This window comes from Camelus bactrianus, chromosome 3 (genome assembly GCF_048773025.1).
Source record: "Camelus bactrianus isolate YW-2024 breed Bactrian camel chromosome 3, ASM4877302v1, whole genome shotgun sequence".
In the NCBI taxonomy this organism is placed as follows: Eukaryota; Metazoa; Chordata; class Mammalia; order Artiodactyla; family Camelidae; genus Camelus; species Camelus bactrianus.
Window position 1 is genome coordinate 113,198,860 of NC_133541.1, and position 26,257 is coordinate 113,225,116.

The window sequence follows — 26,257 nt, forward strand, 5'->3', positions numbered from 1 at the left end:
ACACCACATCTTCTTTATCCATTCTTCTGTTGATGGACACTTAAGTTGTTTCCATATCTTGGCAATTGTAAATAATGCTGCTGTGAACATTGAGATTCATGTGCCTTTTTGAATTACTGCTTTTTTGGGGGGGAGGGGTATACCCAGGAGTGGAATTGCTGGGTCATGTGGTAGTTCCATTTTTAGTTTTTTTTAGAAACTTCCTTACTGTTTTCCACAGCGGCTGCACCAACTTACATTCCACCCAACAGTGTACGAGGGTTCCCTTTTCTCCGCATCCTCACCAACATTTGTTATTTATGTTCTTTTTAATGATAGCCATTCTGACAGGTGTGAGGTGATATCTCATTGTGGTTTTGATCTGCATTTCCCGGATGATTAGCGATGTTGAACATCTTTTCATGTGCCTGTTGGCCATCTGCATGTCCTCTTTGGGAAAATGTCTATTCAAGTCTTCTCACCGTTTTTCAATAGGGTTATTTCTTTTTTGATATTGAGTTGTATGAGCTGTTTATATATTTTGGATAGTAACCCCTTATTAGTCACACCATTTGCAAATATTTTCTTGCATTCAGCATGCAGTCTTTCTTTTTTGTTGATGGTTTCCTTTGTTGTGCAAAAACTTTTAAGTTTAATTAGGTCCCTTTTTTTTTTTTTTTTTTGCTTTTATTTCCATTGCTTTAGGATATAGATTTTTAGAAGCTGCTATGATTTATGTCAAAGAGTGTTCTGCCTATGTTTTCCTCTGGGAGTTTTATGGTTTCCAGTCTTACATTTAGGTTTTTAACCCATTTTGAGTTTATTTCTGTATGTGGTGTTAGAGAATGTTCTAATTTCATTCTTTTACATGTAGCTGTCTGGTTTTCCCAGCACTGCTTATTGAAGACTGTCTTTTCTCCATGGTAAATTTTTGCCTCCTTTCTCATAGATTAATTGAGAGTAAGTGTGTGAGTGTATTCCTGGGCTCTCTACCCTGTTCCATTGACCTATGTGTCTGTTTCTGTGCTAGTACCATGCTGTTTTGATTACTGACCTTCATAGTATAGTTTGAAGTCAGGGAGCCTGATTTCTCCACCTCTGTTCCTCTTTCTCAAGATTGTTTTGGCTATTTGGGGTCTTTCATCTTTCTATACAGATTTTAAAATTGTTTCTAGTTCTGTGAAAAATGCCATTGGTATTTTGATAGAGATTGTACTGAATCTGTAGTTTGCCTTGGGGAGCATGGTCATTTTAATACTATTAATTCTTCCAAACCAAAATGTAGTATAACTTTCCATCTCTGTCACCTTCAATTTCTTTCATCAGTGTCTTATAGTTTTCCAAATACAGGCCTTTCACCTCCTTCAGTAGGTTTATTGATAGGTATTTTATTCTTTTTGATGTAGGCTCTTATTAAAAGATTCAGCACAGATGTTGATTTGGGGTCAGACTCTAAGCCTGAAAAGCCATATAGATTTTGAGACTGTTTTTACACGAAGGGACCTTAAACTACTTGAGGCCAAACCCACTGATTTATAGATGAATAATCTGAGGATCAAAGAAGAATAGAGCAGGGGACCCACTCAGCAGGGTACATCACTTGGGGCAAATGCAGAAGTGAAAGCCACATTCACCTACCCATGCTCCACTGTTCTTCTCCCTCAACAAACATTACTTCACCAAACATTTATAAGGCACCCCATACTAAGCAATGGAACATTCTAAGCACACAAAGCAAACCCACAGCCTCTGCCTTTGAAACTTTAGGAAAACAAGCCACTATCTTTAATAAGAATGAAGTTGTCATGGAAAATAAACTTATGGTTACCAAAGCAGGAGGGGAGGGAGGGATAAATTAGGAGTATGGGATTAACAGATACATATCACTTTATATAAAATAGATAAGCAACAAAACAGATATGATAATAAGATAAATAAAATAGATAAACAACAAAGATTTACTGTATAGCACATGGAACTATATTCAATGTCTTGTAATAACCTATAGTGGAAAATAATCTGATACATATACACACATATATATGTAACTGAATCACTTTGCTGTATAACTGAAACTAACACAATACTGCAAATCATCTATATTTCAATTAAAAAGAATGGAATTGAGCTACACTGTGCCCCAGTATAATTTATATTCATTTTTGAGATATTAATATCATGTCCATCGATGCTAAAGTTAAAGTCTGAAAACTGCAGGAGAGCTGAGCTCCTGTGCACACAGCTTGAAGGCACTCCCGTGTGTAAAGCAGAACGTTTCACCAAGAAATTATGAGGTGATGGGTCCTTTTTCTTCCTCCTCAAAACCAAGACACTGTTTTCTACTTAAAAACACTGACAAAATCAGATTTGTTTGGGGATGAAAACTTTCACTTTGAACCAGTGTGCCTTGCTGCACAGCCATGTGATTTTGAGACGGTTCCTCCACATCCACTTTAGGGATGATGGGTGATCAAAAAACGTAATAGCATCGGACTTTTATCAGCTCAGGTTAGGGGAGCTTGCTAAAGAACTCAGTACTCTCCCAAACCAAAACCACTGTAGGACTTGGGCACCAATTGAACTCCTGCGCAAACAACAGTTATGCAAAATGTATGCTGAGCTCTGTTGAAACATTTGTCACGGCACTGTGTGGGTGGCCATCAATGGGACTTTACACAATGTTGACAAAACCCTCTGCATGTTAACTATATTTATGGATAAAGAATGTCGACATTTTATTGGGACACACACGGAACTGTTTCCAAGAAATAGTAAGTGAACAAAACAATTCACACAACAGTATGTTTCACAAGAACCCATTTTTGTAAAACACCGCAACAAAAATGACCACGTACGTATATGCACATATACCTATACAGAAAATCATGGGAAAGACGTACCTGGATCCCTGCAGAACTGTTCCGGGTAGCTCTCTGGTAGGGAAGCAAGCTGACACAAAGGGGAACTTTGAATTGAAGGCTATGTATTTATGTGTCATTTGAGCATTTTACAACAAGAATGTCCCGATGTACTGCTTATATAATATAAATAAAATGTTTTAACTAAAGAAAACAAAACACAAAAAAACAAGTTCCCAAACTGCATGTTCTTACAAAAGTGGAACTTTTATATTCACGTAACATGTTTTTCACAGCCTTATTACAACCATCCTTTTCTTTATCCCAGACAGAAGAGAAAGCAACTTTCGTTGCCTAAAGCAACATTCAGACAACACCAAGCATCTAGAAAGATTATAAAATAATATTTTAGTAAGTATACAAGTGCTTACCCTGCAAAACACATTTTTCTTCAAAGTAGAAAGTACGTCGACTCACTGTGTGTTTTTTTGGAGGGCCTGCTGTTCAAACCCACGTCACCTGTGTCACATTATGTACTCATCCACTTGTCACTTACTGAGCGCCTGCTCTGTGCCAGGCTCTCCTTATTCTATGAGAGTCAGCTGGAATTTCATAGAGGTAAAATAAAGAAATGGTAACAACAAGGATTAATATTTCCAGGAAAAAGAAAGTCATCAAAAATTGCTCTTCTGTATCATTCAGCATGCAGTATGCAGGTCTGCTAACGCTGACTGCCTTTTATTATTGTCATTTGCATGACTAACAGGCTGCCCTGACGACTCTGACTTCCTTGAAGGAAAAACTTGCAAATCTTTGTAGTGTCTGTGGCACCAGTGTTGCAGCTTGAGTTTGCAATAGAGCAGGCATACATGCATTCATTCCATCAGGCTACAAAGGCTGATTTAGCGCCCACTACAAGTCAAGCATTGCATAGGGCCCCTGGGATATGAGATGAATGGCAGTTTACTTTTCGGCTGAGGGTCGGGGAGACAAATCACGAAAATGTAAACGATTAGAACGTCAGATTCAAACACATAATGTAGGAAATAAACTGGAGCAGAGATGAGCAGGTTGGTACTTTTGATAGGGTGTTCAGGGAAAGCTCTTGGGTGACATTTAGGCTGGAAACGCAAGGACGAGAAAGAGGCAGTCCTGCTGACAATCTGAAACACAGGGACACAACTGCATTAAAAAGGCCCTGAAACCAGAAGGAACTTGGTCTGTTCTAGAAGCAGAAAGGAAACTAGTGTGGACGAAACACAAAGAATAAGAGAGGTTGGTGAGGTCAGAAGAAACCCAGTCCCATGGGAAGCTGGTGAAATGTTTTAACAGAGTCATTGAACCTAGCTGATGTTTTTTAGAAAAGAACAAGAGATACTTAGGCTGCTGTGTGAAGAGAACAAACCAATAGAAGAGCAAAAGGGTAATTGGGGGTACAAAGCTACTTCTCGGATGGATGGAAGGAGGGAGGGAGGGAGGGAAGGAGGGAGGGAAGAGATAAATGAATGTATAAATAAACTGTGATTACGAAGGAATGTGGCCTATGAGAATAACTTGGCCTAGGCATTTTAGCTTAAACTGGTTCTTGAGTCAAATTTCAAAAGCCAAAACAAATTATTTTGAATGAAAAGAACATTGCTGGAATAAATTTTTGTCTAAAATGACTGTCTTGAGAAAGATAATGTACATTTATCAATACACTAACATATTTGTTAATAAACATATTATTGTTCTCTAGTCATGATACAAATCAAATACAATCCTATCTTTTGACACAGCAATTCCATGTCTAGGAGTCTACACCTTGGAAGTACACAGATGCACACAGATTTTTGTATAAAGGCTGTTTGTTAAAGCCTTATTTGAAATGGGAAAAAACACATGTGTGGGGAAGTGATTTAATAGACGATGCACACTTGTTCCACTTTACTACATAGCTATCTAAGTAAAGGCTGCTGTTCCATTCTGACAGGGAACGATGGCTTTCCATAACCAGTGAGAAAAAGAGTGTGTGTGTGTGTGTGTGTGTGTGCGTGTGTGTGAGAATGGCCCAGAACTGTACCAGCTCTAGAGCCACAAGCCAGCCACGGGCAGCTACTGAGCACTTACAATGTGACTAGTTAGAATCGAGATGTGCTGTAAATGGAAAATACTTCCTGGATTTTGCAGACTTAAAATCACAAGGAAAAAAGCCATTGTACTTCTCCTGGACCGTGGTGGCCTAGAAGGATTACTCCTGGGGAGTGGGACAGTGGAGAAATTTTGATGGGGTGGACAGGGAATAGAAACTTTCACCTTTAACTCTACTAGATTTTTCAAAAAGCACTTAATTTAAAATTTTAAAAACCAGTAGTAAAAAGGGAGGGTGTAGCTCAGTGACAGAGCTCATGCTAGCATGCACAAGGTCCGGGGTTCAATTCCTAGTACCTCCATTTAAATAAATAAACCTAATTACCTCTCCCCACAAATAAAAACAAGCAAACAAATGAAGCAATAGTAGGAATCCAAGCAAAATTCGTAACTTAGTGAATAGTCTTGTACCAATGTTAATTTCTTAGTTTTGAACCAACCTACTACGGTTATGTAAGCAGTTAAACCAAGAAAACTGGTGTTCACGGGAACACTCTGTACTGTTACTGCAATTTTTCTGCAAATCACAAATTGTTTCAAAACAAAAACTTACATAACAAGAAGGGAAATAAGCACTCTAATTAGATGCGTCTTTGGCTTAGAGTTTCTTACTCAGAGTCTCAACGTACTGTAAAGCAATCGGCTCCAAATTAGCTCACCCTCCCAGAGTCCCTTGTAAACATGTTTGCTTGAAACAAGGCAGCTAGGGTAACTAAATGTTATTTTCCTTAGTTTTCACCAGAAATTCCATCAATTCAGAAAACTCTTTTCTCCCATGGTGATTAGAGGCTGCTGCTTACCTAGCAGGAATTATTATTGGATCAGGAGGGTTGCTCTTAGGACTTCACTGAGGGCTGGGCAGCTGGCAGCTTTTAAAGTCCCCTCACCATCGGATTCTTGCTTCAGTCCTCAGATTTAGCCAACACTAAGGTCAAAAGAGGTTTGCTAAAAACTCGTGGTGAACTTTGGGATAAAGAAATGAATAAAAAACCTATATTATTAATATAACAACGTTCACCTACATTTATACAGTTGTTACTTTTTACCTAAGGGTTTTCAGAACAAGAACTAAATTCAGTGTGTAAGTGAGCAGGAATGGGAACTAAGACTGTGGATAATAAAATTAAAAGCATATTAGATATGGAGATATGGATATATGGGTATTTCAGAGCTGACCAAATGAAGATAAATATTGCAGGGGAATGTAAAATGCTTCTATTTTACATGAACTAGATTTAAAACATATGAAAAATTACAATTACAAGGGGGGAGGGGATAGCTCAGTTGTAGAGTGCATGCTTAGCATGCACAAGGTCCTGGGTTCAATCTCTAGTACCTCCATTAAAAAAAAAAAAACCAAAAAAAAAACCCAAAAACCTAATTACCTCCCCCATGAAAAAATTAAAATTTTTAAGTACAGTTACAAAATGTAGACATTACAAAGGACAACTTACTATGAGCAGGTTGTTGAGTATAGACCATAAAGCTGTAATGTTGTCTGAAGGTGACCAATGAACAAAACCATTATATTAAGATAATACGGATATTTAAACAGATGTCCCACCACCACCACCACACCTGAATAGCTTAAATAACCAATTTTTTTTTTTTAATCTCACTGCTTTCTCTGGAAAAAGGGTCATACCATAAGCACAAGGAATTTGGGCAAGAATTTACAAAAGAAAACCACTACCATGTAAATGAGTGACTTGGAATGACCTTTGTAATTACAGGCAACATGACCGAGAAGATATAGAGGATCTAGTATTCTGAAACTACCATTTCTGACTCATACTGCTCCACGGCACAGGTGTTCCAGTGAAAACAGGTCACAATCCGAGCCCTCCTTAAGCCTGAGAACCTTACAACCAAATGGTCCAGCCCCCACTACGCAACTGCGTCCCGGGAAAGGATGATGGCAAATCTTAAAATTCACAGGTCTTGGGCATCTCTGCTTATCTCTGGAAGAATCTAGACTTTCTCAGTAGAAATCTGGAGACAAAATTAATTTGTGTTCAGTTTTTTAAAATTCAAATTTAAATGAGAATTAAATTTAAATGGGAATAGGCATGGGCGTGTGTTGTGCCCCAAAATAAATTAATGACACGTTGAACCACTTGGAATTTCTGCCTCGGGAATTCTAAAACTAGAAATGATAGGCAGACAAAACCTTAATTTTTCAGAATGAAATGACCAGAGGACCCCAGCTTGTCCTGTGGGTCTCTAGGACAGAGCTCTGGAAAGAAAAACCCTAAGGCACTTCTAAGAGAAAACCACACATTCAATCCTGTTAGACTGGTTTTAATTTTTACCACTTGTCATCTCCTGGACACTTTGGGGTAGCTTTAAAGTTTGTTTCCCTTTCTGCCATCTTCCTCGTTTGAACTAATTGATGAAGAGTAGATCCTATCCTGAAAACCGGGGTCCCAATCCCTGCTGGAACACTCTTGACACATCTAGAAAGCTGCCACACTCTGCTGCCAGCCTTGACCTTGAACTTAACTTGTCCAAGTCTTCATTTCTTCATTCGTGAGGAGGGTGGATAGGAAAACATAGCTATAATACTTAAATTTATTTTTTATTTCAAAAATACGGAGAACATAATTCACAGGATCATAGAAGCACATAAAATAAAAAAGCGCAAGTCCGTCTCTTGACTATTTGCCCCGGTGGAGTAACCATATAAATTTGAGTATATTCTTCTAGCTTATTTAAAGGCAAAAGAAAAAATTAGCATTAAGTCTAGAGAGGGTGTGGAGAAAAAGGAACCCTCCTACATTGTTGGTAGGAATGTAAATTGGTGCAGCTACTATGGAGGACAGTATGGAGGTTCCTTAAAAAAAATAAAAATAAACTTAACATATGATCCAGCATTCCCACTCCTGGGTATATATAATTTAAAAAGACACATGCACCCCAGTGTTTACAGCAGCACTGTTTACAATAGCCAAGACATGGAACAACCCAAACGTCCATTGACAGCTGACTGGATAAAGAAGATGTGCAACACACACACACACACACACACACACACACACACAATGAAATACTACTCAGCCATAAAAAAGAATAAAGTAATGCCATTTGCAGCAACACTGAAGGACCTGGAGATTGTCATTCTAAGTGAAGTAAGCCAGAAAGAGAAAGAAAAATACTATATGAAACTGCTTATGTGTAGAATCTAAAAAAAAAGGACACAAATGAATTTATTTACAAAACAGAAACAGACTCACAGACATAGAGAACAAACTTACGGTTACCAGGGAGTAAAGGGGGTGGGAAGGGATAAATTGGGAATTCGAAATTTGCACCTCCTGGGGAGTGATGGAAATGTTAGCTATCTTGATTGTGGCTGTGGTTTAATTGGTGAGTACATCTATCAAAATTCATGAAATTGTACATCTGAAATATGCATATTTACTATACAGGAACCATACCACAATAAAGGTGTCAAAAATTATTATATGTACATATACTATTCTAGAACTTTTTCTTTTCTTTTGACATAGCAATATAGATTTCTTCTTTGACAAGTAACACAAGCTCTAAGAGTAGGGATTTTGTCTTTTCCCTTCTCTGCTTTATTTCTAGGAACTAAAACAGTATCTGGCAAAAAATAGGTGCCAATAGATGTCCACTGAACAAATGAATGAATGAACGGAATGAATCCTCCTTCTGTCAGATCAACCAGGAAGTCCATGAGGTCAGGGATGTGTCTATTTGGTTTCTCTCTATGATCTCAGCACCAGAGTATCTGGCACATAGTAAGCACTTGTTGAATTCGCAAAACAGCTCAATGATGAAACCACGAAATTCTTTTAACCACACCAGTGTGTTGACATACCACAATAATCAACTATTCCCCTGTTGATGGGAAAAGTCTCTCACGAACACTGTTGCAAGGATCGTCATTGATCTGGTCTAAATGTGTTCTGTATCCTTTCTTCCTTCTAGAATTTCATAGCTTTATAACACTTAAGATTAATTTTTCAGCTTATTTAAGAGTTACTGCCTGGAACTTTGCACAATGATCTCCCTTACATAGCTCCCTGTATAAAGCCAGTGCTTTCCCACACTGTCTAGATGCAGCCCAAACAGGCTGCCAGCATCCTTGGTGACCAGTACCTCCCGTGTGCAGCACAGCAGCAGTTCAGTCCTCGCCTGTGGAAGGCAGTTTTCAGGCAGCAACAGGTCCATACTGTTGATTTGTTCAGTAGAAAAGGAGTAAAAAGCAAGAGAGTAACAGACTTCCAAGGGCCTGAGCAGGGAGATGATGCTGAGAAACAAAGAGCCTGGATTAAGAGAAGAAACAGGAGCTTGGGAGTACTTCTGAGTTTCCTAAGAAATGAAGTTACAGAGCTCTGTCTGAGTTTTCCAATGGAGAGGTCTTTCCAGAAAGCCACCTTCCTGCTTATTTAATTTTTTCACTCCAAAGGTGTTGAGGAAACTTTTATTATGTGTCCGAGTTGTGCCAAGCACCGGGGAGGAAGCAAACAGGCAAGACAAGCCTAACCTCCACCATCTTGGAACAGCAGCTCAAGGACCACTGTCTTTCCATCAAGGAATCTGATGCTGACAAACACAGATGGCTGGAGCCCTTTGCCTTCTTTCCAACAGGACACAGGATTTGTGCCCCAGTCACTGCTTCTTCTTTTGTGAAAAACACAGCTCTGCTTCTCTCCATGAATGGAGAAGTTGGTCGGAGATCTTTCCCTTTGAGTGTACCCCAAGCAAAACTTGTCAACACACACTGAGCATACTTCCTTTTTCTCCGGGAGCTCCTGTCACACCACAGGCCTGGCTGGGCGGTCTTCATCACTGAGGCCAAGGAGGGCTGTGCTGTGGCACTTACTGTTGCCGATCAACACTCAAAGAAGCGTCACCCTTGAGACTCAAGGAGAGCCTTCAAGGCCATCTGGTCCTACTCCCAACCTATCATGGGCCACAGAGCTCTCTGGGAATCAGTGGCCCCTTTAGACTTCCCAAACCAAAAAAGACACACACACATCTCAGCACATAATTTCGCCTGTTTTCAGGAGCTTCGTGGACTCATCATGTAACTGAATTTCCTGGAATTCCAGAGACCCCTAGTAAGAATTCCTATTCTCCATACAAACCCGTTTGAGCTCTAATGCCCCGATTAGCAGTTTCTGAGTTGGGTGGCCGTGTTGGCTGGAACACAGAAGCAATGTCATGTCTGTCTAAGCACAGTGCAGATCCCAGCTCCATCCCTGGGTGAGCTAAGTATCTTTAGAACATGGAAGAATTCTCCTCTGTGGCCAAGGTCAGAACCTCTAAAACCTGTCAGCTGACACATTTCATAGTTTCCAAAGAAGACAACACCAAGTCCCCAGCTGAAGCGGTTGGATCTGGCGGCACTGAAGGGGGACAGCCCAGAGGCTGTCAGGGCTGCTGCCCACTGCTGGCGTCACAGCAGTATTCATATGGGTCCTCCATTTCATACACGTTCTCCTCAATGACATAGATGTTTTCTTCTGAGCGCATCCTCTCTGCGACTGTATTTGTTAACCCTAATGGGGGGCGGTTGGCCAAAGTGATCAGGCTGTGGAAATAAAATATTGCAGTTGAGTTAAACATTTCTTGGGCAACAAAGAATAGTTAAGAGAATGGGCTTTGCTGAAGAAAGAGCAACCAATCCAGTATATGATCCTTGACCAGGTCCTGACTGGGGGAAGAACATAAAATAGCAATGAAATAATCTGAAGAATAATGGAGCAAACTCAAATTAATTTGGATTTTCTTAGGTTTTAAAGTGGCATTGTGCTATCTAAGAGGATATCCTTCTTCTGAGGAAGTGCAGACTGAAGCGTTTAGGTGAAGCATCTCAAGATGTCTGAAACGCCTTTACAAATGGTTTAGGGGGAAAGGTGTACATAAATAGAGGAAACAGATAAAGCACATGTGCCAAAATGTTAAGTGACACATCTAGGTGAAGGGTTCTACTGTTCCTGGTACTGTTATGTCAATTACTCTGTGGGCTCGAACAATTTCAAGAAGAAAAAGAAACGAAAGTGCTAGGGATCCAATGAGACCTAAGTCTGAATCCTGTCTCTGTTGCTTACCACCCATATGACCTTGGGTAAGTTGGGTTTGCTTTTTTCATTTATTCATTAAAGAAATATTTAGTGTGTTACATACTGTTCTATGCACCAAGAGATACAACAGTGAACAAAACACAAAAATCCCACAGAGACTGTATATTAGTAAGCTTTACGCCTTAGGGTCCTCATCTATAAAATGGGAATAAGAAGTACTCTATCTCACGGGGCTGCTGTAAGGAACATTCATTCATTCAGTTATCAAATATTTATTAAGTCCCTACAAGAATCAAGTGTATAACAGGGGACACAGTTGTTAACGTGGCAGACACGTTCCTAATCTTCTGTGGAGTTTACAGTTATAGGTGGAGATGAACATCAACCAGTAATTTCACATAAAAAATGAATTAATGCATGTAAATGTTACCTATGGCTATTACCACGTTTCAAATTTCAGCTCTAATAAAGAATACTGGCACAGATGATATAAAGCCATCGATAATTAAACATTCTATTTGGCCTTATTTGACCTTTTTACTGCAGACTATTTTGTCTTCATAATTCTACTCTCTACTTAATCTAAAATTATTGGTTGTTTTGATAGTACTCAATGGATGGAATCATTTTTTTTTCTTGAAATATATTGCATTCTTCCCATGTACCAAATGTCCCCGAAATCTAGAAAAACTTATGTAAGCTACGTGCATTTGGAATAGGGCAGAGTGTGTGTGTGTGTGTGTGTGTGTGTGTGTGTGTGTGTGTGTGTAGTATAATCAGGAATGGAGACTAAGGCTGTGATATAATAGACCAGTAGTTCTCAAACTTGTTTGCACATTATAATCATGTGGAAAGTTTTAGAAAAATAACTATGCTTAGGCCTCATCCCCAAAGACTCTGGTTTATCTGCTCCGGGGTTGACAATAGTGTGTTTATGTGCCCTAGGTGATTCTAATAGGTAATCAGAGCTCAGCAGAACTGGGCTATAAAACTCCTCAGAGTAGATTCTGGGTTTCTTGTTCACATGTGTAAACCAATGCCCAGCCAGAGCCTGGATGTAGTAGGCCCTCAGTCAGACAAAAGGTCAGTTCATTGACAAAGCCCATTTATATAGAAATAAATAAGCATTTCCTATCAAAGGGGTAAGTTCTATACCTTAAGTTTAGGAATAAAGAAGCTAGAGGAATCAAGAATAAAACTGAGTGACGTGTTAAATTTGCATTTCTGAAATCTAGGCCTAAAGAAAACAGGAAATAGTAAAAATTTAGTTCCCAAAATCTCAGGGCAGCACTTCCAAGAGCAAAGATTAAAGCCCAGATTAGAGTGGGGACTTCCAAGATTCTCAACTTCCCCTAAGCCACCCGTTACTCTTACCTTGAATTTTGTAACTTCTTTTTGCTATCAGAATACCCTAGGTAGAAAGGGAAAGAAAAGTCCATTTTAAATGCTTTCATAAAATAAATGAGATAAGAAAAAAAAATGGGCTAGTTAGAGGCAAGGATTGTTTAGGGAAATCTGGTCTACCTGTCAGATTGAATTAAATCAAACCACTGATGTATGTCTTGGTTTATTGCATAAACTATGCTAGAAAGTAATAAAGATGCGTTTTTCATATTCAGTAAATATAGGGAGCACCTACTATGTGCCTGGTAGTATGCTAAGCATCAGGGACGTAAAAGTGAATTATGAGCCCTGACTTCATAAAGCTTGTGTTCTAGTGAGGAGACATTTAAGGAAAAAAGAAAGAAAGAAAGGTAAATAGAAAAATAAAATAATTTCAAATTGTTACGTGACAGAAAAGCAGAAAGAAAAGCACTATAGCAACATGGCTGGACCTAGAGATTATCATACTGAGTGAAGTACATCAAACAGAGAAAGACAAATATTATATGGTACCATTTTTATGTAAACTCTGAAAAATCATACAAATGAACTTACTTACAAAAAAGAAACAGACTCAGACATAGAAAACAAAATTATGGAAAAAAATTTATGTTTACTGGGGGGAAAGGGGCTGGGGGGATATATTGGGAGTTCAGGATTTATAGGTACTAACTACTAAATATAAGATAGATAAACAACAAGGATTTACTGTGTAGCACAGAGAACTATATTCAATATCTTGTAATAATCTATAATGGAAAAGAATCTGAAAAAATATAATATATATATCACTTTGCTATATACCTGAAAATATCACAATATTGTATGTCAACCATACTTCAATTAAAAAAATAGGAAAATAATGCACTGTTACAGATAATTAAGAAAGTAACCAGGAAAGAACTCTCAGAAGAGATGATCTTTAAGCTCAGTTCTGAAAGAAGAGAATGAGTCACCCAAATGAAGAGCTAGGGTGAACATTCTGGGTAGAGGAAACCCCTGGTAAAGATTGTGGTGAGTGGCTGAACCCGAAAACAAAAGTAAGCTAGAGTAAGAGAAAGGCATAAGACAAGGTCTGAGAGGGCGGCCGCAGCTAGATCCTATAGGGCCTTTTCAGTCACAGTCAAGAGTGTGGATTTCATTCTAATACTTTTAAGAAATAACTGAAGGGCAGAAATATGATCCAATTGGGTTTTAAGAAAATCACTCTGGCTGCTATGTGGAGAATGAATTAAAAGGAGGTACATATATTAAGGGGAAAAAGAGGAGACAGAGCACTGCCTCAGAGTAAGGCAATGATGGAGAGAGATGCAGACTAGCGAATGGATTTTGGATAAATTTTGCAGAAAGACTGCAGGAATTGAAACTGGATTGTGCGTTAGGGGTGACAAAAGAGAGGATTCCAGGATGGCTTCTGGCTCTCTGGCTTCAGAAACCAGGTGGACGACAGTGAAACACTATGACGAGGAAGACCAGGGAGGGGGAGGCTGGGCTCTGGCAAGGTGGGGTGTAGACTCTGGAGCTCCATCTTGGACACGTTAATGTGGGAGACGTCTAAGTGGAGATGACAACTAGACCCTTGGACAATCAGTGCCAACACTCTGTGTGCTGGAGAGAGACATGAAGGATGACCTTTGAGTCTGTGGGAATATGGTCATCCTTACTCACCCAGAGGGTATGGAGAGGAAACGGGCCAGCCCCAGAGAGTCTCAACATCTAAGATCAAGAAGAAGAAAAAATAACAAAAATGACTGAAAAGGAGTGTCCAGGGAAGTGAGAGAGTGGTGTTTTAGAAGCCAAGAGAAGGGAGACTTTTCAGAATGAGTGAGAGTCCACTTAGTTGAATACTGCTGAAAGATGGACTCCAGTGAAGACAGAGGTATCTACCGGATTTAGCAAAATGAAGGTCACTGGTGAGTTTGACTAAAACTATCTCCACGGCACTTCAGGGGTAGAAGCTAGACTGGGGGTGGGGGTGGCTGAAGAGCGCAGGGGGGTAAGATGCAGGAACAACTCATCTGAGAAACAGGGCTATGAAGGGGAGCAGAGACATGGGAGGCGCTGGAGAGAAATGTGTTAACTAGAGCTTATTCTTATGCTAGTAAACATAGCAAAAATCGGAATGGAGAGAGAGCTGATTCTGGAGAAAGTGATCAAGGGAAGAAGGAAGCCTTGGCCTCTAAGACATCATCAGTTCAGTGAGGTGTGTGATGCTCATCTCAGAGAGTGCTCTAGAGAGATGCAGGATTGCTTTGTAGTACTGAGAGCCAAGTTATGGCTTTGCGGTCATGACTTAAAAACCTGTCACCTTGGCTCCAAGATTTTCTCCAGCAACTTCTAGGGAAAAGAGCACAAATCGAACACAACTTTCCCATCTATTCTAAGTAGTCATGTTTCTAGAGTAATCTACATGTGTATACAAAGCATGACTCCTTCCACTCCTCATTCCTTCCTTCCATACCCCTTCACACAAACTAGAATGGTCCCTACCATCCAGGCCTTGGCAGAACTCAAAAAGTGAGCGTTTTCATTGCTCCTTATCCACCTGTAGACTTCATACTCATGCGGTCAATTCACAAAATCCACTGCTACCTCTCCGTAAACCCAGGTAAATGTGGGCAGGTAGCTTCTTCGTCTGAACAACCCCTTTACCATTAATGGCGGAATAAGGTAACAGTGAGCAGGACAGCCTGGTTTCAAATCCTCTACCAATTAACTGTGACTCTGGGCAAGTTAACCTTAACCTTTCCACACACTGGTTCTCCACTTGGTAAATTGGGATAATAATAGTACCTTTCTCAATAGGGCAGTTATGAGGATTTACTGCACGTAAAGCACTTGGCAGCTTCAAGCCACACAGTTAGGGCGACCAATTCCTCCCAGTTTTCCCTGGACCCTCCCAGTGTTAGCATGCATTAGGAACCCCCTTCAGTCCTGGGAAAATCTGGGGTGGTTCATCACCCTACACACAGTGCACATTTATGTATTAGTAAGAAAGGCTACTAGAGTAAAAGGGGTATAAGGCCTTGGCCTCTGCCCCCAAAGAGAAGAGACTAGATCACATTTGTAAAGGCATGTAAGGCTTTCGGGGTGATGGAAGCGTCTGGGTCTTGATTGTGGTGATGATTTCCTGGGTATAGTCATCTATTGAAATTCAAGTTGAACGCTCTTTCAGTATGCGGTTTATTATATAAAAATCATACTTTAATAAAGTTCTTTTAATAAAGATAAGTAACTTAGGAAAAAATGTGTGTGCTGAGTGCCATGGTGGAGGAAATCACAAATGCTGCAATCCTGGCCATGGCCCAGTGTTAAAGGGACTCGCCACCCCTCTCTAAAGAACTATGCCTGAGAAATAAGTGAGAGAGAAAAATGCACAGAAGGAAGTGATTTCTGATTTCTGCTGTTGTCCTTCCTAATAAACCTGGACATAGTCATGAATTTAAAAGGTTTATTTTCTTAACAAAAGGTAAAGGAACAGGGAACAGGTTATCAGCCTGCCTGAATTTGAGTTCCAGCTTTGCCACTTACTGACTCTGAGACCTGGGGAAGGTGGCTGACTCTCAGCTTTACTCTCCTGTGCTGTAAAATGGGGATGATAGTACTATCGACCTTAGAGGATGGTGATGATGCTAAAATGTAAGTAAATGTTTAGCACAATGCCTGCCTGTTACACGGTAAGCACTGAATAAAAAAATGAGCTGTTATTATTGTTATGGTTCGGAAGGACTAAAGTGTATTTATTCTAATCACCTGTAGGTAAAAATATAAACTACTATTTCCATGTAGGTTCATGCTGGTTCCTTTATTAACAGTTCCTGATCAGAGAGAGAGAAGGAACATCAAACGACTTACATTTGAGGATGAAAACACCAGCCACAAGAATGAGAGCCAGGCCAGCAGAGACCCCGGCTCCGATGTAGAGGCTTGTTCTGGTGGTCGCACTCACGTCTTGCAACTCACTAGCCAGTGTGGGTATTTCCTATGGGAACACAGACACCACTGCAGCAAACGGCCAGAAGTCCACCGTCTGCTCAGCCAGTCTCATGACTCGTGCATCAGACCATCTCTTTCACAGTATCATGGGAACGCAGGGACCTGGAAATGACTCCTGATCTGTCTCCTTGTAGATAAGCCTCAAACCACCCAAAGAAAGGGATCAGCTGAATCTCTGAAGTTAGCAAGGGAATGTGGGTGGGGAAGGAGCCTTAGTACATGGACTCCCCTTTCCACAAACAAAAATGGGATTTAAAGTGGAGCTCTGTTCATTCAAGATTCCCTGGTGTTCCCAGGAAGTTTCAGAGTGGTCTAAATTTGGTGTCTTGCCATGAAATCCCAATTTTCACAGAAAGATAGTGATTTAAAAGCTAGGACTTGGCCATCAGAGTGTCTTGGATTCAAATCTCAGTTGGGTCACCAAGAGCTGAGTCATCCTGTAAAGTTATTGGAAGAATTAAGCACAAAAAATAGAAGATGCTTGGCACAGAGGCTGGCACTCGACAGATGCCTGATCAACAGTAACTATTATTGCGATCGCTCTAATTTGATTTTTTTGTTAACTGAAAGTCACATAGACACTCCTGCTTCTAAACTTTCAGTTCACGTCCCTCCTGTGAAAATAACGGTAAACACTTCTAAAACAAAGTCAAGGAATTAACTCATCCACTTATTCAACAGACCTTTAACTGCAGGACTGCCACATGCAAGGTCACACGCATTAAGCACTGTGAAGTACTGAAAGGCAGTCCTTGATCACAAAGAGGCCAGGGACAAGCACAAAATGCTGAGCCTCAGTTGTGAACACACAACAACACAAGTCAGAGACAGAATCAAATGAAGGCAGACCCCTGGACACGTACGTCTTCCGAGAATTTGCAAGTCGCTGCTATCAGCTTGCTTTCTCGTGGTTCTCCCTTGTACCCTGAGAAAGGTGGGAGACACTAAAATTGTGGTTAACTGAAATACTGCTTTATTTTCAGTTATATTTGTAAATTCTTGGCTTGGAATATTCTGGCCTGGGGTCTTGCCACAAACAAACAAACAACTTTTCTCTCATCAGAGTTGCAACGGAAGCAAGAAGAGATATATTCTGGGAAGATGGAGGGTTGTGAAATTTGAGAATCGGGTCAAAAAGCAAATGCTTCTTCCTTTTGGTTTTCCAGCACCTACTATGTGCCAGGGACCTTGCGGGCATCACCTCACTCCATCCTTACAACAGGCCTCTGCAGTCACAAGTGTCATCAGCAACATATTACAGCCAAGGAATCTGAAGCCAAGGGAGGTTAAAGCATTTTTTCCCCCAAGTAAAGAGTAGGCAGGAGGGAAGACAAAAGCCATACTTCTTTTCTCTGAGTTGAGCATGCGATCTGCTCACATATACACGCGAAGTTACTTACTGTTTGATTTTTATCACGGAGGGTCTCCAGTGTCTGTGTCTCTGTCATAAAGAAAAAAAATAGCCAACAAAATGGTTAAGAACGTTTTCTTTTATGAAAGCTTTGTGTGTGTGTGTGTGTGTGTCTAATTCAGTGCTTTTTATTATTTTCACAAAATTGTGCAACCATCTCTATAATCTAATTTTAGAACATTTCAGCTCTTTTATGTAAGCTTTAAAAAAAAATCTTAAAAGATGCCTATAATCCTCTTTGAAATTAATTTTGCTCCGAACTCTTCACAATAATTAACTGGGAGGCTGACAAAACTTACACCTACACATCAACTTTAGGATGACCGCATTTGTTTCATCCAGATAATGAACCCAACTATTAATGTTCTATGAAGTAGAGACTTCTGCCAGGAAGACCTATTCTGAATATGTGGTTTGTTGTGTCCACAGGGCCCTAAAGGAGTCTGCAAAATTCCCACAACATTCATGACTTGGACTGTAATTAGACTTGGAAAGATAATGAAAGTTAATTTTCTTGAAAAAGTTTAACATTCACTCATTAAGGAGGGAGACGGGGTATTTAGTTTCCTAAAAATGAAAATAATAATAAGTAAGTGACCGTGAACAGGCACTGCACTAAACTCTTCAGGTGAAGCATCTCACTGAGCACTCAAAACAACTATGTTCAAGTAGAAACTGTTAGCCCATTACACAGGTGAAGAAGCTGAGAATCAGGAAGTTAAGTGGCTTACACAAGGTCACACAGCTTAGTGAATAACAGAAATGGCCTTCCCATTTAGGTCTGCGTGGCTTTAAGCACACACTCTTAACCATGCTGTCTCCAACAACGCTCACCTCAGCATTGTAGTTGCTAAGAGCATCACGTTGCCCAGCCACCGGCTCACTTTCTTCCTTTTTTAACCATTTATTTATTCATCTGCCTATCTATTAGATGAACAAGTCCTACACCGCCAAGCCAGGCATGGGGGACCAAGCAATGAACAAGATGGGCACAGGCCCTTGACCTCGTAAATCCTGCCTTCTAAAAATCAGTAGATCAGCTTTGGGCAAGTTAAGCAGGCTTACTCATTTTTCTGGCTGAGTCAGAGGCTCTGAAACTTCTTAAATGTCATGGTCGCTTTCTGGAAGCCTAAAAGTCTAAACCTTTTAACGCAGAACTCCTAGTTTAACAGATTCTGATTTTAATATTATAAAAGCATATTCTCAGCCTAAAATTATTTAAAAAAAAAAAAAAGGAAAAGAAAGAGATTATTTCCCATTTACCTCCGCTCCTTTTAAACAAAAGGAATTTAAAAACCATGTTGGTGGAACTACTAAGTAAACATGAATCTCAACCACACACATTTTCTAGTGTAAATTCAGTTTTGGTTCCCCTGTATTTATTTATTTTTCTTGGCTTAAATGGTAAGACTGATTTCTCTTTTTAAAAAACAAAACAAAACAAAACAAAACAAAACTTCATTTTACAATGAAAATGATCTATAAAACAGAGCACTATTGGGTTAATGACAGCTTATTTTCATATAGGTAGCCATCATCTAAGATGGGTGGGACGGGTGGAGGAAGTTACAACATTTTCCCTAGAGGACCCAAGACTTGGCTGGGAGGGCAGGGGTGAAGGCAGCAGTAGGGGTGGAATATGATGCTCTTAAACATATATATATTTTGTGCCAGACACAGTGCTTAGCACTTTACATGCACAATATCTTTTAATCTTCACCACAATAGGTAGGTACTACTATTTTCCCATTTTTCAAATGAAGAAACTGAGTCTCCAAGAGGTACTTTGCCTAAGATCACACAGCTATTAATCAGCAAACCTGAGATTCAAACCAAGTCTATACCTGCAGAGCTAAGGACTCATCTGACTAGTCCTGCCTTCTTCAGGTGGAAAAGAGAAGGCATTTGTTCTGTGCTCAAGATGGGTTTAGGGGCTTCCAAGACTCTTGGAACTCTTACTTATTAAAGCTTCACTCCATTTTTATAGCAAACATATTAAATGTACCCACATTATACGTTAAAGAAAACATATATGAAACTATATACAAGCTGATGTCTAAGTGACATAATGTTACATATTACAGATATGCCCTTAAATCCTCATTAATTTCACTTTTTCATTTTATTTTCGTATTTTGGGGCTTTGTTTGGTTTTTCCTTTTTTGGGAGTTTTGTTTAAATATTCTCTCAAGCCTTTGAAAAGCTCAGAGATTATAGGTACTTGTGCCTACATTCTCAGATGTGAAAGATGGCCCCAACTAAAGGGAAGGACACGTTGGGTTATGGTATAGACACCTCTAAAAGAAGGCACTGCCTCGTAAGGAAGCGACCTCTCCATCCAGGAAGGTGTGTGGGCCTACAGTGAATGCCCACTTGGTAATGATGTTGTAACGAGCATTGAAACCCAGGATGGGAGGGTGGGATCCCTGAAATGCCTTCTAGGTCTACAGTTAAAATATGACAATGGCATACAATAGACACCTAGTAGATTTGATTAGCTCACTATGTGGGTGATCATCTGTTTCCACCATATTTAATTTCCTTGCTAACTGCCCAAGAGCTGTTGGCTACCGATCACTAAAGAACCACCAAAGATTTAACCTTTAGAGAGCTGAGTATCTCTAATAGTAACTAATACTTGAGTGCTGTCTCTGGGCAGATGCTATGCTGAGTGCTTTACATACACGATCACATCAATCTTTACAACAATCTCCTAATGGACGCGCTGGAAATATCCTCATTGTAGAGGTAAGGAAATTGAGCCTTACACGAATTTGAGCACCTTAACTGAGTTCATAAAGCTAATCCCAAACGCTGACATTAGAGTCCATCCTGCCCGTCACTGAAGCACTTCACCACCATCTCATTCTGCCTCTGGAGCGTACTGATAATGACAGTAACTGACATGTACTGGGTCCATACCATGATCAGACACAGGGCTAAGCACTTTAGACACACTTTCTTATTGAAATTTCCTAAGGTGGGACTTAGGAGAGCTATGAGATGAGGGTTTGGAATTTACCTATTATTAAACTCGCTCTGCAGAATAAAAGACTGAGCTCTGGAGAGTTTAGGAGAGACCAGGTCTCTGACAGGGAACCCTGAAGATGAACCTCCCAGATCCTGTGACCTGGGGTCTGCTCTTTCAGCCCTATCCACCTCTTCCAGAGCGGCATGGAGACGTCCCTGCTGAATTACTCCAAGGACTTAGCTGCTCCTTCTGAGGTCAGACTCTGAGGACGATGTGGGACTTGATCCTAGTAAGAAAGGATTCTTGGTATTACCTAATTCAGATTACCCCAAACAAGACCTGGGGCCCATTCGTGACAAAGCATCACCAGTCCAGGAGTAAATCAGAAAACGATAAGGACAATGTAATGAGTTTTCCATTAGATTAAATTTACTTAATTTAAAAGAGTATCCTTTTTTCCAAATGAACTAATTATTATTTTGATTTCTTGAATATGTGTAAGCACATTTGACTGTCCTTTATTATTGGATTACCGCATTCTGTTGATTCTTATTTTGTAGTTTGCGTTATTCCTTTGATAACTATGTAAGTTTAAAAAGCTAAAGATCTAATCTGCTCTTAGAAACAATAATTAGTACACATACGTAAACTAAAAAAAAGTACAGTATATTGTATATATGTATTTACTTGCACTATGGTGTGTGTGTGTGGTCGAACTGCAAAAAAAATTCCTAGCTATACATTCTTAGAAAATTCTCTGAATCTGTTTCTTCTACCGTAAAACAGGCTTATTAGTACCTAATTCATAGGGACTGCTGTGAGAAATAATGTATGTAAATATCCTTAGCACAATGCCTGATGTATAGCAAACATTCAATAATTGGTAACAATGATAATCAAAACGAATGATTGTCAAATTATTTTTTTAATAAATAAATTAAAAAATTTAAATGTGCACATTTACCTGTCATTTATGATTGGATTATCACATTCTGTTGACTCTTATTTTACAGTTGGCTTTATTCCTTTGATAACTATGTAAGTTTAAAAAGCTAAAGCTCTAATCTGTTCTTAGAAACCATGATCAGTACATAAATGTAAACTAAAAAAATGTGCAGTATACTGTATATATGTATTTACATGCAAGATAATGTATATGTGCAAACTGTAATAATTCTACCTAATAAAACTAAAAAAGAAAAAAATAAACTCTATAGGGGAAAAAAAAACAGTGCCCTTTTTCTAAACGCAGAAATTTTTCTTTTCTTATTTGGCAAAATACACCAACTATCAAAATTATTTTTGCAGGGTCGGGGATTATACTGGGTCACAAAATCCCAAAGTCTCTGAACCCATTCCTTGGACAGAAGAGGAAGCTGCTATCCAGAGACGTGAAAGACCTGGCCCAGGTCAGAGGGCTACGCGTGACCAATTCAGAATCCTAGCCCCGGGGCTCTTCTCCCAGCTCGAATTTACCTCCACCACCTCCCTCCCCTCAAACACTGTCTCGGGTGTGCAGAAACATTCGTGCCTCCACTCTTAAACTGTTTTCTCGCTTTTCCAATATTCAAAATTCTCTGAACTCAGACACCAACTAAAGGCTTCCTCCCACACCCCACGTGTTACCTAAGCCGTGTCCCTCGGTGGTGAACATCCTTGGTGAGGCTGTAGTGACGACGTTCCACCGAGGTCGAGCAGCGGTGACCTTGGCTAAAGTCAGAAAACAACCTAAGGACGAGGTTTCTCTGAGAGCACAGAGCTTGTTTCAGGGCATCAAAGGGGCAGCAGACAAAGTATGAAGCACAGCAAATGGAGACAAACACTGGCCCAAATTCCAAACCTACCTGAACACCTTCGTTGAGCACGTATGACTCCAAAAATGTTTGACCACGTGTTTTAGTCATCCTTGTCACAGTCTAGTTGTCCATGATAGAACTTATAGCCACACTAAATGCTTTTCATAAAATATTTCATAAAATCCTTCAAAATGGCCTACAGGGTAGGTACGGCCATATTTTAGAGAGGAGGAGGTCACAGAATTTAAATCACTTGCGCAAGATTACACCAAGCTGGTAAGAAGGGTTTCAGATTCAAACTTAGCTCCATCAGTCACTAAGTACGTGCTCTGTAAATCTTACAACACACAAGCACACGCGCCACCCACTCCCCGCACATTTATGGTCCAGGGCTTCTCCGTCCTGGCTGCACATGGGGAGAATCACTGGGGAGGGACTTTGCACAATTCCAGCGCTCAGGCTCTACCTCCAGAAACGCTGACTTCTCTGGTTTGCGGGTAGAGCCCAAGCAACTGTAGGAGTTAAAAGTTTCCTCAGTGATTCTACCGACCAACCAGGTACTCGAATCACTGATCTAGGCCTTTCTCCATTCTATAGATCCTACCTGTGATTTTCAAAACAGATGGAGGAAATTAGACATGGCTGGGCATTGCTGGTGGGGCCTGTTCAACATTCAGTCTTAGGGGCCGAACCCCAGGGTTGTAACTGGGGAGATAAGAGGTGAAACCAAGTAGTGTAGTTACGATGCTTCACAGGTGCATCTTATTGATAAGGAAGCTATGCAAAGGTCCACATACCTGGTCTGATGACCAACTCCAGGTTTGATTTTTGATCATTCAAGGGGCCTGGGAATTGGATCCGGCAGCAATAGGTCCCATGGTCGGCTAAAGTTACATTTTTTATGGTCAAGGTTACGTCTCCTTTGAGGAAATCTCTGTTTAGCAGGTATCTGCCGGATATCCGATATTTCACGTTCCTTCCATCAGTGTTGAGCACCATATTGTAACATCCAAACACCGGGCAGGGCCCCTTGCCCCAGCACACAGGCACGGAGTTCTCAGGGGTGGCTGGAGAGTAGACGCAGGGCAGATCAGCGTTCTGTCCCACCTCAGCCACATACACCCCTTCCGGAGACCCTGGATAAAGAGGGAAGCAGAGCAAGACGCAGGCACGAGTGAGTTTGGTCCATTTCAGGAAAACTGCAAGTAATGCCTCATACAATAAAGAGGAAACCACTGCTGCTATCCTGTCTGGAGGATGACTCACCCTGGCAAGGATTCTCAGATGGGAGGGGTATCAGAATCAGCAGGAACCCTGGTTAAACCCAGACACTGGGCTCAACGGCTAGGGTTCCTGATTCAAGAGTTCTGGGGTGGGGCCCAAGAATGTGTATTCCTAACAAGCTCCCAGGACGTGCTGCTATGGCTGGTCTCAGAACCGCACTTTGAGAACCAGCACCCCAGGAGAGACTGTGGCCCAGCCCCGTGAACATTGGAGGGCAACGCTGATGGAAATGGACAGTCAGAAAATGGGTCATTGTCAGGCAGGAAAAGAGCTCGCCCTCTCTCTCTCTTTTTCTTTTTTCCAAGCATGAGGCACATAATGAATAAAAACTTTTGGCTGAGTAAGAAGTTAGTGTAGGACTGTTTCGAGGTTTAAAATTAATTACTCTAAATATATACATATATATATATATATAAACATTCAAACAGTATAAAAAGTGTATGAAAACTCTGCTCCTTCTCCCTGCCCTTTCCCGCTTCCCAGCCCCCTTTCCCAGAGTCTATACACTTAGAAGCATTCATGTATTCGCACCGCCCCGCAACACACTCACAGAAATAGAAGTCAAATACGCCCATGATTCTGCATCTTGCTTCCTTCAATTAACATGACTTAGAGACATTTTGTATCCCTATGTTTCACCAGCATTGCTGTTTGTATCATGGACACATCACAATTTATTTACCCACTACCCCGCTGGTGGACGTTTAGGTTGCTTCCAAACTTCTGCTCTTGCACACGTTACCATGACCATCCTGGTATCTTTACCTTGCACTACCCAATCGCAAAAATCCGGACTTACTTGTAAGTTGTAGCAGCAAGAACAGGACACAGTCAAAGGAAAGATGTGAAAGCATGGGTTCTGAAGAAGAAAAGTCAAAGAACGGCTGTGTTCAGGTGCCGTTTTAATTCTCCAGTCGAACTGGGTGCTTCTTGCAACCGTCTCTCCTCCCCAACCACAGAAGCAGCAGCCACTCTCCCGCTCGCAGGCCCAGCACACCAGGTGTTTGACTGCAAACCACTCCCTTATTGACGCTGTCAAGTCTATGATTGCAGCGAAGAAAACCCCAGTCCTCTGTCATGCCATACCACACACATCCTGTGAGGGCTCTGATATTTATTCTGTCAGCATCAACAAAGAGGAAACAATACTCAGAGGAAGAAAAGTGCTAGTCAAGTGTCCCTTGGCAAGTAGAGTGAGCCCTCCCACGTCTCGGGTGAAAGAGAAGTCCTCTGTGTGAAATGGGCAGTGTTCATCGGGAACACAAGGTGGAAACATACCACCTGGGCGTTCATTCAGTCAAGTCAGCCAGTTGGTGAGTCATGTGACCAATGTTCATGAAGCACCTACTATGTGTCAGCCCTGGAGTAGGCACTGGGGAGAGCAGGGAGGCCTGTTCCCCATCCTCACATCTGGGGGCCCTTTCACTCCAATCATGAGCTTAATGGTTAGCCTTGCTCTAACACAAACTGGGCTACGTCATGTAACCTTGTTAGATGTGTTTTCTCATTTATAAAATGAGGAAATTGTGCTCAGGGACGTACACACAGCTCCCTGCTCTAATATTTCTGAATTTGACCTTCCCCTTCAAATTTCAAACTCTTCCACTCCACCTGCCAACTCTTCCACGTAGGCAAAATGCATTCCTTTCTGCAGTGCTGCTTTCCCCTTCTTGTGGGGGGAACGGAGGGGACCTCGCTATTCTCTTTCCTCTCACAGACACACGATGTCCCCTCTCCTCCCATCCAAAGGGCTTCAGGCATTAATCATCAGAAACTGTGGAGTTCCAGCCACACTCTCCATCACCGAGGTAAAATCTCAGACCCAGAGAGTCTCAGCCCGGGGAGAGTGACTTTTCTCTGGAAATCTCAAAAGCCAACGGTTATTTACAAAAGGGAAGTGAGCTCACAGACAGAATCATTTCTGAAAAACCTTAGATCTTCCTCTGTCTTTCCTTCCTGAATTTCCTTGTTACTCACTTTGAGCCAAACTAAATGCATTTAATATAAATATCCAGTTCTTCCAGTGCGTATACTTCCGCAGCGTCACACAGTCACTCAAGAGATCATGCTCAATGTCTTCACTGTATAGATAGGGAAACTGAGATCTGAAAAGATTCATTTGCCCCAAGGTACATGATTAATAATTTCAAATAAGACTGTGAGTCGCCTAAACTCCAGCTTTTTTCCACCATAAACTACGTTTCATGAAGTTCACATTTGCCCATATGTCTGGCCACATAACTAATGACAACCAGCAAATGCCCAAATTCAAGCATAAAGTAACGTGGATTAAACATGGGGTCAGAGGTCAGACTTCCTAACACCATGACCCCAGGCAACACTTTTAAAAGTTTCAGCCCTCAGATTTTGTGTTACAGTTTTTTGGGTTTTTT

General features: G+C 40.7%; 1 protein-coding gene across 2 annotated transcripts; it reads right to left on the reverse strand.

Annotated features, from left to right (window-relative positions):
* Positions 1-8,142: 8,142 nt before the first annotated feature.
* HAVCR2 (hepatitis A virus cellular receptor 2) lies at positions 8,143-24,968 on the reverse strand. 2 transcript variants are annotated; one of them, XM_010970043.3, is made up of 7 exons: positions 24,664-24,963; positions 23,378-23,716; positions 22,411-22,494; positions 17,803-17,843; positions 16,262-16,388; positions 12,398-12,434; positions 8,143-10,530 (listed from the first exon to the last, which is right to left on the reverse strand). In XM_010970043.3, exons 1-7 carry the CDS (start codon positions 24,716-24,718, stop codon positions 10,371-10,373), a joined length of 843 nt encoding a protein of 280 aa, XP_010968345.1. In that variant the 5' UTR covers positions 24,719-24,963; the 3' UTR covers positions 8,143-10,370. The 2 variants fall into 2 exon arrangements, with proteins under 2 accessions (XP_010968345.1, XP_010968346.1); XM_010970044.3 differs by lacking the exon at positions 22,411-22,494 and having other exon boundaries at positions 24,664-24,968.
* Between the last annotated feature and the right edge of the window lie 1,289 nt (positions 24,969-26,257).

What these genes read in the sequence shown, in the direction of transcription:
- HAVCR2 (XM_010970043.3), bottom strand. Translation starts at nt 24,718, where the DNA reads ATGCTTTCACATCTTTCCTTTGACTGTGTCCTGTTCTTGCTGCTACAA. An exon ending in CTTGCTGCTACAACTTACAA is followed by an intron (nt 23,717 to 24,663) that starts GTAAGTCCGGAT and finishes CTCTTTATCCAG; the next exon opens with GGTCTCCGGAAGGGGTGTAT. An exon ending in TCCGTGATAAAAATCAAACA is followed by an intron (nt 16,389 to 17,802) that starts GTAAGTAACTTC and finishes GTGTTCCCATAG; the next exon opens with GAAATACCCACACTGGCTAG.